The sequence below is a fragment of the Pectinophora gossypiella genome, chromosome 1 (assembly GCF_024362695.1).
Source record: "Pectinophora gossypiella chromosome 1, ilPecGoss1.1, whole genome shotgun sequence".
In the NCBI taxonomy this organism is placed as follows: Eukaryota; Metazoa; Arthropoda; class Insecta; order Lepidoptera; family Gelechiidae; genus Pectinophora; species Pectinophora gossypiella.
Genome location: NC_065404.1, coordinates 4,075,553 through 4,088,537, shown reverse-complemented (window position 1 = coordinate 4,088,537; position 12,985 = coordinate 4,075,553). Strand labels below are relative to the sequence as shown.

General features: G+C 39.9%; 1 protein-coding gene across 4 annotated transcripts in view; it reads right to left on the bottom strand.

The window, feature by feature from the left end:
- Positions 1-6,559: 6,559 nt before the first annotated feature.
- Positions 6,560-12,985, bottom strand: part of LOC126380382 (dual specificity calcium/calmodulin-dependent 3',5'-cyclic nucleotide phosphodiesterase 1) — a 281,501-nt gene continuing 275,075 nt past the window's right edge. For all 4 annotated transcript variants that reach the window (XM_050029798.1, XM_050029954.1, XM_050030030.1 and 1 more), the window contains 4 exons: positions 9,494-9,719; positions 8,458-8,731; positions 8,160-8,252; positions 6,560-7,368 (listed from right to left, as the gene is read on the bottom strand). In XM_050029798.1, the coding sequence (XP_049885755.1) occupies positions 7,301-7,368; positions 8,160-8,252; positions 8,458-8,731; positions 9,494-9,719 (661 nt within the window). In that variant the 3' untranslated portion in view covers positions 6,560-7,300. The remainder of the gene's footprint in view (positions 7,369-8,159; positions 8,253-8,457; positions 8,732-9,493; positions 9,720-12,985) is intronic.

The following is a 12,985-nucleotide window of genomic DNA, read 5'->3' as shown; positions in this document are numbered from 1 at the left end:
ATTTCATAAAGCTATATCCCCAATCAGAATGGCATAACTACATTTTTTAAATTTTATATCGATTATTATTACTAACGAACTAGGTATCAGTACACTAAATGCATAATATACAGATTTCCAATATACCTATATAAGTAATAGATTTAAATAGATGATAAATATATAAAAAGATCTATTGTTACTTCTCTACAATAAGCGTCACCAGTTGGATTATATCTATCCTTACCATCCCTGAAATCATAAAAATAGGGACCTTAAAGTCGTGATTATGGTTTTTTGATTTTTTTTTGATATTCAATGAGGTATGGTCCCATTAACCTACAAAAAAACTAGGCCTGTGATATACATTACATTTTCCAAATACTTTTCTGTCGGAGAACTATTTCAAATATTTGGCATATGTGGGGGAACAGTTGGCCGTAGCATTTCGATTATTCTTTAAAATCCTTTCCAAAATATTTTTTAAGAAGGACGGTTCATTTCATTGGGTCCTCCGTTTATCCAGATTTTCATGTCTACTCCTTACTTAATTCCTGCGCGTTATGTAAGATGGCTTTATAATTTCCTATTGGCAAAACGAGACAAAGTCAAGTAAGTCCAGTTATTTTACATTAAAAGGTACAATGTCCATAAATCGAAAAAAAAAAAAACACCCACAAACCCCCTTCATTCTTCCCTTCCTTCATTTTTCTTTCTTCCTTTTGTTTCTTCTTTGGTGTCCTTCGGTTCGATCCGATATTAATTTTCACTTACACAGTTGGCTCGACCATTACAGATGGCGATACGGCCCATCACCTATCACGTTGGTCTAACAGAAAGCTGTGTGAGGCGTGGTTGGTAAGTTCATCATGCCATAACTGTACTTCTGACTACTCCAATCTTCCGATTGGGGCATTCGGTCTAATAAAGTCGGGTGTTTATGTTATGTTGCTTTAACATTCTGGTACTAAGAACTTTATTATTGAAGTACTTAACAAAATCTCCTTAGAAGACCTGTGGAGCACGCGTCTCCACGATCTCTGATCTGGTGTGCGCGTGGAAAACGCAAAAGGGGGCGGCCCAAAGATACCTCGCGACGTTCGGTTGGCCGAGAGTTAAAAACGCTCGGCATATCATGGGAGAAGCTACAGAGGTTGCAAAAGATCGCGAGGAGTGAAAATCTGTTATTCCAGCCCTACATCCCAATCGGAAAAGTGGGCCAAAATTACAACTGATTGGTCCCCACAGGGTCGTCGACGGCGAGGTAGACCACGACGACGGTGGAGGGACGAGCTGGACGCCTTCCGGCACACCTGGCGGAACGATGCCCAAGACAGGGAGGGTTGGAAAGAGAAGGGCGAGGCCTTTGCCCAGCAGTGGGACATTGATTAGGCTACAGAAAAAAAAAAACATACCAATAGGGGATAAAAAATTTAGAAAAAGAAAAAGAAAGTTACTCGGTAATCAGGATTTTTTCCAAAGTTCTCAATACTTGTCTCGTTTCACCAATTCTTTAGTATAAGTGGCCTTCTATTTATTGCAATTTCGGACCGTTTTTGTCTGTTTTAAGCGAAATATTGAAACTTTGCGAAACATGTTAATAACAAAACAGCGGTCTTTTTCATTAATTTTCTAGACTTGAACTTTATATCACCTATAGGTAACACTAACTACCTATGTCTAAAATTTGAGATGGCATTTTATTTAGAAAATAATTTTATATATTTTTTTTAAATAACATTTGGTCAGGAATATCAAGACTCTCCAATTTAATCGGAAACTTTAAAATTAATAAGCGTATTTTTCATATGGGTTAGTATTACACTAAGATTATAAGCTACTTTTATTATTATTAATTATGAATAATAATTTATTTATACATTTAATAGTGTTTGATTCAAGAGAAGTGCAAGTATTATGTGAGATGAGTAATTTGAGGGTAGATACGTGTTTGGGTATTTGTGAAGTTTGTTCCGTCGTTACCAGCGCGTTAATCCAGTGATATGCAGTGCTCGGGAATGTGTGAAAGTGGGGACACTTTGGGAACGTTCCTGGTACATTCAGACGCAAATATATTGTGACAGTCACGGTATACATATAGTTAGCAACATCCAGAATGTCCAATAATTAGGGACGTTCAAGGTGGTCGTGTTACTAACACTCTAAGTGAACAAACATATCGGAACAACCTGCGTGTTCAAAAAGTTGGTAACAACCCAATCATCCAGATTCGCGAGACGCTTACAATGGCAAATAGTTCGGCTCAATTATGTCGTCGTAAATATGACAACACTCACTGCGCTAATGGTATCCAAGTAGTCAAGATGTTCAAAAATATGTGAACGATTAGGTTGTTGCCAACTTTTTGAACACGCAGGTTGTGCCAATGTTTTTGGTCACTTAGAGTGTTACTACCTATACGGCCACCTTGAACGTCCCTAATTATTGGACATTCTAGATGTAGCTAACTATAATGTACCTTGACTGTCACTAAATTATTGCTTCTGACTGTAACTAGTAACAGCTCGCAAAACTTATGTAAAAAGACTTTTATTACCTAACCTTTAGGCAGATAAGACCAGACTACAAGAAATAACAATTTAAAAAAGAAAAGCAGCCAATGAACATACTTTTAAAGAGTTTTTACAACGGGAACATGCTCACTTTGGGAAAATTCCTGAGAACGGCACATGACTGATTATATAAATATCATTTTATATTTAACATCAGGTAGGTATATACATAAATTAGCAATTAAAGACTTACCTATTATTATAGACAAAAATAAATTGTTTCGGAAGTATGTGACCTAACATGTATTGGGCTGGTTTTCCCAGTGGCGGCCCTAGGGCGGTGCGAGCGGTGCGACCGCACTGGGCGCCGAAATAGGGGAGGCGCCAAAATCAACACGACTGGTTCACCCTGGCCAGCAGCCCTGTATCTAGAGGGAAGCAACTAGGTTTGTATTTTGAGGGACTGAGTGGTGCCACTTTAAGGTCTCGCACCACCTAAATATTTTGCTAAGGCCACCACTGGGTTTTCCTTTCGCGGGTTGGAAGATCAGACAGGCAGTCGTTTCTGTGAAAAACCGGACTCGTCAAATCTTTAGGTTAGGTTAGCAGACCCGTGACAACGGGATAATGCTAGGGAGAGTTTCGTCTTTCGGAAGGCGTGATTGATGCTTGTAATGTTGATAATCAGTGGCGGCCCTAGCAAAATATTCAGGTGGTGCGAGACCTCAGAGTGGCACCCACAGCCCCTTAAAATAAAAAATGTTGTTTACGCTGTTTACGGCCACCCGGTATGAGCAATTTAACCCGATAAAGTTAGTTTGCGGCCAGTATGAACCAGTCCTGGTTGTTTTTGCCCCCCCCCCCTATTTCGCCTCCCCATTCCCCCCTATTTAGACCCCCATTCCCCTCTATTTCGCCCCCTATTCCTCCCCCCCTCTTTTTTGACGCCCAGTGCGGTGGCACACCTCGCACCGACCTAGGGCCGCCGCTGATGATGATGTATTCCACCGCTACAAGAAAAGATTACGTAACTACACGTGGTTAGTCCGTAAATCCGTAGGTAATGTCTCGCAACTAGTTCTAGAAGAACTAGTAGAAGTCTAGGCATTTGACTCTATCATGAGCGTAACAAAATAGATTTTCCCATCTGTTATTGAAGTGAATTTTCTGCATCATAACTCTAATATTAATATTTTTTATTGGTTGTAATATGTGTTGTGTCTGGCTGTTACAACAGGGGTCATCATTTTATACCCACAACAAAGATAAAAGATGCATTTGTCTGAAATTTACGAAATTAGAAGGTATAAAAAAGGCAGCAGCAGAGAAGTGTGTCAGGATCGAAGCAAATGGAATTCTATAGTCTCTGCTTACCCCGGTGGGAAATAGGCGTGAGTTTATGTATGTATGTATGTATGTAAAAAAGGCAGCGTTATACAGCGCCATCTACTTATATATTTATCTGGGAACGTGGCATGGAAAGTTCCTCATTATGAAAAGTTTTACGTCTATGAAGGTAAGGGTTCTTACAGACGGACTTCAAGTTGTGAATGGAAGAGGCTACTTCAGCCGTCGCCACCTGTCGACGGCTGCCGTCGACGAGTCGGTGGAAGCAGTCAATGAGTCGACGGCTGCCACCGAGAGGCGGCAACGGCTGCCGTTGACAGGCGACAACTCTTGCGGACGAAACACGCCGCAACAGCAAACGTCGCCACCTGTCGGCGGCAGCCGTCGACTCATTGACTGCTGCCGCCAACGCGTCGACGGCAGCCGTCGACAGGTGGCGACGGCTGAAGTAGCCTCTTCCATTCACAACTTGAAGTTCGTCTGTAAGAACCCTAATAGAAAGAAGTAGGTATGACGCTCTGATGAAAGAAAATAGGTACCTATTTGGAACGTTTGAAGTAGGTGATTAACGTTGTATACTAAATGTATGAGAATGAAACATTAAATTTAACGATAAATAGTGAATTCATTAAGCAGGGTATATGATAGTAATGATAAAATAGCGTTTTTAGAGCTGCATGTACGTACCGACATTTTAGTTGGCATTATCTTCTATCGTGTGGTGGTTGTAAGGTGGAGTACCAACCTGACAACCCACATGAGTGACATTATTAAGGTACTAATCTATATAGAGCGGTAGTAGCCCAGTTGGAACAACGATTGACTCTCACTGTAAAGTCGCTGGTTCGATTCCAACGCGGGTCTAAACCAATGATATTCTTTGTCTTCGAATTCATGTTTCGATCATAAATGAAGTAGCATGTACTCAACGGTGAAGGAAAACATCGTAAGAAACCCACATTCCCGAGAAATGCCTTTCAGAGTTATGTGACATAACCTGTATTGGGCTTGTTTTCCCTTCACGGGTTGAAAGGTTAGGCAGGAAGTTGCTTCAAAAAATTTGCCGCCAATGGCACTGAGGGCTCTCAACGGTACAAAACAGGCCTGAGGATGCTCTGTTGGACGAGAACCTCGGCTCAGAGCGTCGTCTGAGAGGATAAGAACGCCGATAGCGACAAGCGCTGAATGAGCAAGATCATCAAGATCTGAGGAGCTCGGTGGCGCAGCGGTGAACGCGCTCGGTCTGCGATTTTTCGCAATGGCCGGTCATAGGATGGGTGACCACAAAAAAAGTTTTCATTTCGAGCTCCTCCGTGCTTCGGAAGGCACGTTAAGCCTTCCCGGTTGGTCCCGGCTGCATTAGCAGTCGTTAATAACCATCAATCCGCACTGGGCCCGCGTGATGGTTTAACACGTTCACAGTCCCCATACAAAGTTTTTAATCGACCCGGTAAGTCCAACTTAGATAATGTCGAATTTGTATGTTATTATATGTAACTACAACGTATAAGAAGTTTCATTTCCGAAAAATCATTTTTCCTTTCAGTTTTCAGCAGTTTTTCCCGTGACCCACATGTGGGGGCACGGACTTATGAGGAGGAAATAATGTGACCCCACGGACTTGGGAGTAAATTTTTTATTTTACTTTGCGAGTAGTTCAACAATTATTATAATTCCCACACTTATCTGAGACTCGAAACAGTTGTTGTTTTGATTCCGATATAGTACGTTCACTTTTGCGCATAAAATGTCTATTTTACCGGATAGGGATATCCAGAGGATTCTGGAAGATAGGGACGCGGTAAGCATCATATCAGATATTGAAACTGTTGTATGAAAATGAAGATATTGAAGACAAATTATTATGATATAAATAAATATATTTTTTTAATAAAATAACGTTTTTGTCTTACTCAGTAGAAAATAATTCATATTTCCCACATGAAAAACAAAATGTGGATTGTTTTTTTTTTCATCCTATGACTTCATCCTTTGCTGATAAGTCCAGTAAATTACATAAACGTACTCCTAAGTCCAAGCCCGAAAACGTAGTTCGAAGTTATATGAACCCCGTGACCCACACGTGGGGACACGGACTTGCCATCATATTTTGTGGCCCCCACGGTGGGGGCACTGGACTGGCAACGTGTTAAGGCCCGTTCTCCTATCCATCCATAGGGAAGGCCCGTGCCCCAGCAGTGGGGACGTTAATGGGCTGATGATCAAGCGAGCAAGATCATCGACCACGCCGGCGGGGTCGGTATCGAAAACAAAGTACCTAGTAATCACGCAACCAAAGTAAGGCAATGCAGCTCTAAACTCGTTCTTAATACTAGTAGCGTACGCCGCTGAGCGGTCGTCGCCGATTCGAATTTGGCTCACTATGTTGTCTTCCACATAGAGAATTATACATTCAGGCTTTCCACTTGTGCTTTAAGTTCCTTTTGTGCGTGACACACAACTTTAATAGCACGTATAATAATAGTGAAGCTTTCGCATACTTACATAAGTATATTTTATATAGTGAGGCGGTGAAGGCAGGGAGATTTTATGAGAAAGTCCTCAAACTTTTTGTTTAAGGCAACAACGTGGTTTTTTACACATTTTCTATAGAAGAATAGGGTAGTTTCCAACTAGTCAAATCGGTTACTTTTCACTAAACGTCAATACACGAAATTACTCTAAAATTTGTATTAAAAAGCAACCTGTGACGTCATAGAAACACGTGACAAAATGTACTTTTTATTACATCTTCCTTTATTATAATTCATGAATAAATTAAATGGAAAAAGAAAACGTTTTTTGTCACCTTTACATGAAATCTGTCTTTACTTAGTAATCAGAATTTCGTAATTTATTTTTGACCTTGGAAACTACCCAATTCTAAAATATTTTGAAATATTTGAGTTTCAACATAGGGTAGATTATTTAGTCTACTTATTAATAATCATTGGAATATAAGAAACAGTCATCATTTCATTCATCCTCACCTAAAAACCTACCTGTAGTAGATGTGATGATAGAAGTATTTATTGTGAAACTTTTTTTATACCTAACACATTTTATAAACTATCTGTTAGGTAGACATTTAGTCCATTTAGTGGAAATTGCGGCTTGGTAAAGATCGATACTATCTTCGTTTATTTAAAAGTAGGTAACTACCTGTGTAGTACTGAAGTACTTAGTCTTAAAAATACCTAAGACCCTAACACAAGTCATAAAAATCAAAAGTTGCACATTTTCATCAATTTCGGAGCTCTGACAAAGATCAATTATAGTAGAAGAGATATTTGAAACTTTTGTACCTACATTCTTTTACGTGTATTCGTTTTTTTTCTTTTTTCTCCATCTCCCTTCACCTGCCGCCTCACGGTACAACAACAGAATTAGCTCTTGTTCAACAGTGAGTGGATCACGTTGTAACAGCTATTCCTAACGCTATTTACAAATGTGGCTAAATATTATTCCTCTGTCTGCGGCGCACTCTCTTCCTGCTGTTCTTGCTCCTGCTTGGCTCGTGCTTCCGCGTCTGAAACATTATAAAATACCTAGTATGTGACTTGCGTCAGACAGAGTACTGCGGGGCGGAAGGCAAGAGGGAAACCACTGCCCTATTTTTCCCTAAAAAAGTAGCTTAGAAAATGCTGCAACGACAAGAGCGTGGCGCTTAAATTGATGATGATGAGTATGTGACTGATATCAGTTGTTACTTATGTTAATGTAATTTAGAAATAAAGTTTCAAAACCTTACAGCGACTGCACCGCTAGCGGTAGACGCAGCGAATGCCATCTACACAAGGCCCTCGATATAATTCGCGCCGCGCGCAACACGTTTACTGTGCCGCGGGGGAGAGCCATTTCATAAACGTCACAATCGTACCTAAATTACAAGTATGTGATTAGAACACCGGTGAGACGGGTGAGAGCCTTTAGCGCTCCCCATTTGTCCGGCCAAGTAGTTAATGCCATCTGCGGCAAATCTACAATAAGTCACGTCAAAAAGAAAAAAAAAGATTAGAACATCAAATTTTCATAGTAATAGGACCTAGTTATCAAAACATTCATTGGGAACGAAACCCGCTGGTTGGAGTAGTTTCATCACCAATCTAACCATTACGAATAACTGAAAAAGATGGGGTACCAATGTACATTTTCTCCCAGTTTAGGACGAAAAGGCTTTATCGACTAAACTCTGATATTTGGACTGTCTATATCTTTAGTTAGGTCAATGACGTATTGGAATAGACGATTTTACACCATGCACGTAAGTAGGTACTGGCTCTTCGAGTCGTTAGAATTACTTAGTCTGTCATACTTTACCTTTCGCGGCTTGTTCCTTCCATATCTTCTTATTGTCGCTGAGGCATGCTATCCATGGCTTCCTGATCTTGAATTTGTTGTTGCCCTCGTTTCCTGAAATCACGGAGTTACCATTCAAAAAAGGAGGTATAAAATCAAGTGATGATCTTGACTGACGGACAGATTGGATGGAGATTCCACAAGACCGCGACATGTGAAGAGACATGGACATGCGGACAGGTGGAGACCTCAGTAGTGTGATCAAATCACATATTCTAGTAATATTAATATCAAAACCAGGTGGTAAAAAGCAACGTACCGGTGGTCTCTTCATTAATAGGTTCTTGGTTGCTCGCTGTTGTGGACTTTGAGCTCGAATGCAGTGGACCTAGGATGCACTCCAGCATATCAGCACAGACCCCCATGCTGGGTTCTACGATGAACTCTATGAACCCGATCTGGGATTCCGCTACTAGTGTGTTGTTCCGGTCACAGAGGGGACTGAACGGGAGCCCCAGGTCTCGCTCTTTGTCGCCTTGCAGGAAGAACTCGTCAAGGAGACTCATCGTCCATCGGTGGTGCAGGTCCCATCTCTGGAATAGCAATTTAGATGTCGCTTAACGTATATATAATTTGTTATTCCTTAGGAATTCCTCAAATGGTTAATCTATCTTGAACAATACGCTGGACTAATGGAATTTGTTGAGAAATTGGATCTGGTATTCTAAAGGTCTAAGGCCAAATGTCCGCATTACTTTTATTATGTCTGGATGGTTTGGAATGAGATACAGAGTTCTTTCTTTCGTTTTCGTTTGTTTCATTCTGTGCGAGAACTGTTGCGCTAAAGACTACAGAAGTAAACAGCAGGGGGTTAAAATGCCACAATGAAACCATTCATCTAAGGAGTAATATTAAAATTTGACATGCGTACAAATACACCCTCACTCTCTCGCTCACACCCACACACCCACACATCTACACGCACAGACACCATTATCATTATTTATAACTAGGTATTTACTTTTTATCCTACTCTACTTTACTATTGTTAATTCAGTACTAAATAAGGACAGAACACTATTGTTGGCTATAGTATTTTTTAATCCGTTGGGAGTAGGCGCTCCATGCTGAGATACAGGTTTCGCCTAGTTCGGCTGCAGGCTTATGAAATTTACTTAAAAAAATATATTTAGCTTAAGAAATTTTGTAATGCACTGTACCAAGTTTTTTGTGGAAATATATTATTATTATTATATATAAAACTAAGTGCGCAAAGTCGATAAAATGTCAAATAGCAATATAGCTTTCTTAGATGAATTGCTTTGAAGAGGTCTTTTTAACCCCCCAGTTCATACCTTAGCAGGATGGGAGATATCACAGCAATGCAGCACCAAGGAGGCTGCCTTGGACTTGTCGACCGTGGGTTCCGCCAGGCTGAGCAGCGAGCGCATGTTCTTGAGCTGCTGGAAGTGGAACGACATGTCCGTGGCCAGTACCATGTCGATCACCAGCGTGCGGAATTCACGGAACTCGTCCCGGGAGAGATTCTGCAGGATGTTGCATTCCTCGTCGCGCATTAGCCTGGAAAGATGGGGAGGAGTCTTTGAGCAAAGGTTTCTTTATTTCACTTTACATTAAATCCTTATTTCACTGTGTAGTCGCTGTGATCCTGTGGTACCGGATTTGAACTAAGGAGTTTTAAATTTATTTTAAGTGCAGTTTCACTAACACAGGCTCGACCAGTGATGTGCCTTGTTGTTCCCAAAATGGGAACTTTCCCGTTGTAAAACTCTTTAATAGTAAGGACACTGGCTGCTTTTTTTTTTCAAATTATTCTTTCTTGTACTCTGGTCTTATCTGCCTAAAGGTTATGTAAATAAAGTTCTCTTTACATAAGGTTTGCGCCTTTTTACGTTCCCGAAGATTCTTGGGAACGGAAATCACTGGGCTCGATCATACAGACGATTACAGGCTCATCGCCTATCACGTTTGTCCAACAGAAGCCTCAATGAGGTATAGGTACTTTAGTTCATCTTGCAATGGATGTACCGCTGACTACTCATTTTAGGATATACTTATGAGCTTTGCTGTGCCAAATACATGGATTGAATGGGGTCGTTAAGCCACAGAGGTTTATACAACATCCAGGTTGGATCCAGAATGTTTCAGACGAGGTAGTCTTCAATGGCTACCAGTGAATCCGTCTGTCGAGAATTTTTAGAAGTTTTGTTTGCATGATTTTTGTGTGTAAAATTAAAATACCTTTTAAACTAATTGATTTATACTTTTTTAAGTAATTTTGTTATAAATTATGCGGATAGGTGATGCCATTCAAGGCAAATCAAAAGCAATCGGTGAAATGGCAGAAAAAATAATTCTTTTCATCATCATCATCTCTCTAGCATTATCCCGTTTTTCACAGGGTCCGCTTAACTAACCTGAAGATTTGACAGGTCCGGGTTTTTACGGAAGCGACTGCCTGTCTGACCTTCCAACCTGCGAAGGGAAAATCAGCCCAATACAGGTTAGGTCCTATACCTTTGAAATTGCATGTCTCGGGAATGTGGGTTGGTCACGATGTTTTCCTTCACCGCTGAACATGTGATAATCATTTATGATCTAAACATGAATTCGAAAGCAAATTCGACAATCATTGGTTTATGCCTGTGCTGGATTCGAACCTGCGACCTCAAAGTGAGAGGCAAGCGTTCTACCAACTGGGCTACCACGGCCCTTAATATTTTCTTTTCATCAAACCTAAAATGTAATTCTGAGCCTTTTTGCTATATAGGATTGGAATTATATCGACCATTGCAAACGTCGTTTCTGTAATTGTCGAAAAGGTATTTGGCTGTAATTATTCCGTTGCTGATAGGGTCGCAGCGTCTGATGTGATTTCGGCTCTAACAGCAATCCTTTGGCAAAATTACTTTTACCCAGGGCCGTAACCAGGGTTACGCCTTACCTTAAGGCTTATCCACTGTCCAGACCTACATATTAATCGGGTAATCAACCTTTTTTACACCTTCCATTTTAGCTTAACACTGGCCCTAATTCATGCAGACCTCCTAATTTTATTTTAAGTTATACCCGTCATTTTCTTATCCACCGAATAGGAAAGGAACGGGAGATTGACAACTGTTTATTTTAAAATGAATTAATAACCCGGGCGAATAATAAACGCATCTCGCGTACAATTTTGGGAGGGTTTTTGAAATTGCCTAAAATTAACGTGTTCCATAAATTTATGCCTGTCAATCACCTGTCCCTTTAGTGGTTAAGAAAATGTCAGGTATCTTTTGACAATCAGGTGATTCAAGCCTGAAAAGTGCTAACCAAACAAAGGACAGTCTCACAAAGTGATTTCGACAAACCCGGACCTCCAGATCGTGAGCCTAACGCTCTTACCACTAGACCACGGAGTAGGTAGGTAAGTAGATAAAATTATATTTTGGGATCGTTTGAATCCCTTCGGGCTACATCCCTGATTCGAACTTATTATACATTCTATCTCGTTCCATTAATTATTATACGCGCAGTAGAATAATTTAACTTTAAAAGCTAGGGTTGGGACTGATTGACATTTTAAATTGATTCGTGTTTGAAATCCGTGACTGATAGCCCTATTTGGAGAACACGTGACTTACCTATACAGGGTGTTAGTGAAATCGTACCAAATACTGAGAGGAATGATTCAGAGTTGATTTCAAGTGGAATTTTTTGAATTTTAAATTCCTGATTTTTCGGGTATTAAAATTATTTTAAATTTTTTCAACTTTTGCGATTGAAAATTCCACTTGATATTAATACAGAATAATGAGCTGAATCATCCCCCTCAATATTCATTACGATGTCACTTACACCCCGTACAAGTACGTACAGGTAGCCAAACAAGTGCGTGTGGGTGTTAGTGACACCGAAACAAATACTAAGGGGAATGATTCAGATCAGGATTCTGAGTTGATAACAAATGGAATTTCGTCTCGGAAAATTCATGAAAATTGTAGTGCTTTTTAATTATTTTCAGTTTCATACTTTTGCGATGGAAAATTCCACTAGATATCAATTCAGAATCATGGGCGAAATTACATATGAAAGTTTTCGTTACGATGTCACTAACACCCTGTTTGTAAGTACTACTGCAATAAATTTGGAGCAAAATTACTCGCAGTTTCAATACATTTGTTCACCTGCACACACTCTATGAAATTCATTTGCATACCAACTTCAACTAGCACTGGTGAATTAATTTCAAAACTTCGTATGAATGTTTAATTAAATTACCTATTATGATAAGACAAAGATTGGGATATGACAATAAATGCTTTTTCTTTGTGTTCTGTGCGTGAGTAAAACTCATTAACGCAAAGCCAACTTGCAGATACTATTGCAGAAACAAATTTTCAAGCTACGTTCCAAAAAAAATAAAAAATAGCTGGCACTGTAAAAATTTGCCTTCGTTTAACATTCGAATTTAAGTATTAGGTCGTGGAACGGGCTGCCGCAGGACGTGGTCTCCGCTTCTGGCATCAACACCTTCAAAAACAAATTGGACAATTACCATAAAACAGAAAAAGGAAAACACAACTGAATAGTCGAATACTGACACTTATCAGTGAAAATTGCCTGCCTGAGTTAATAATAATAAAAAAAAACATGAATAACAGACATATGCATCTGTCAATTAAAACACATAATAACGGGTTCTTACATACATACATACATAATCCACAAATCATAACCCGTAATCCCAAATGGGGTGGGCAGAGCCACAAGTAATCAAAGACAACTTGCAGCCACTGTTGATACGAAGTCCTAAGATGGATATGATGAACTTTATGGTGATA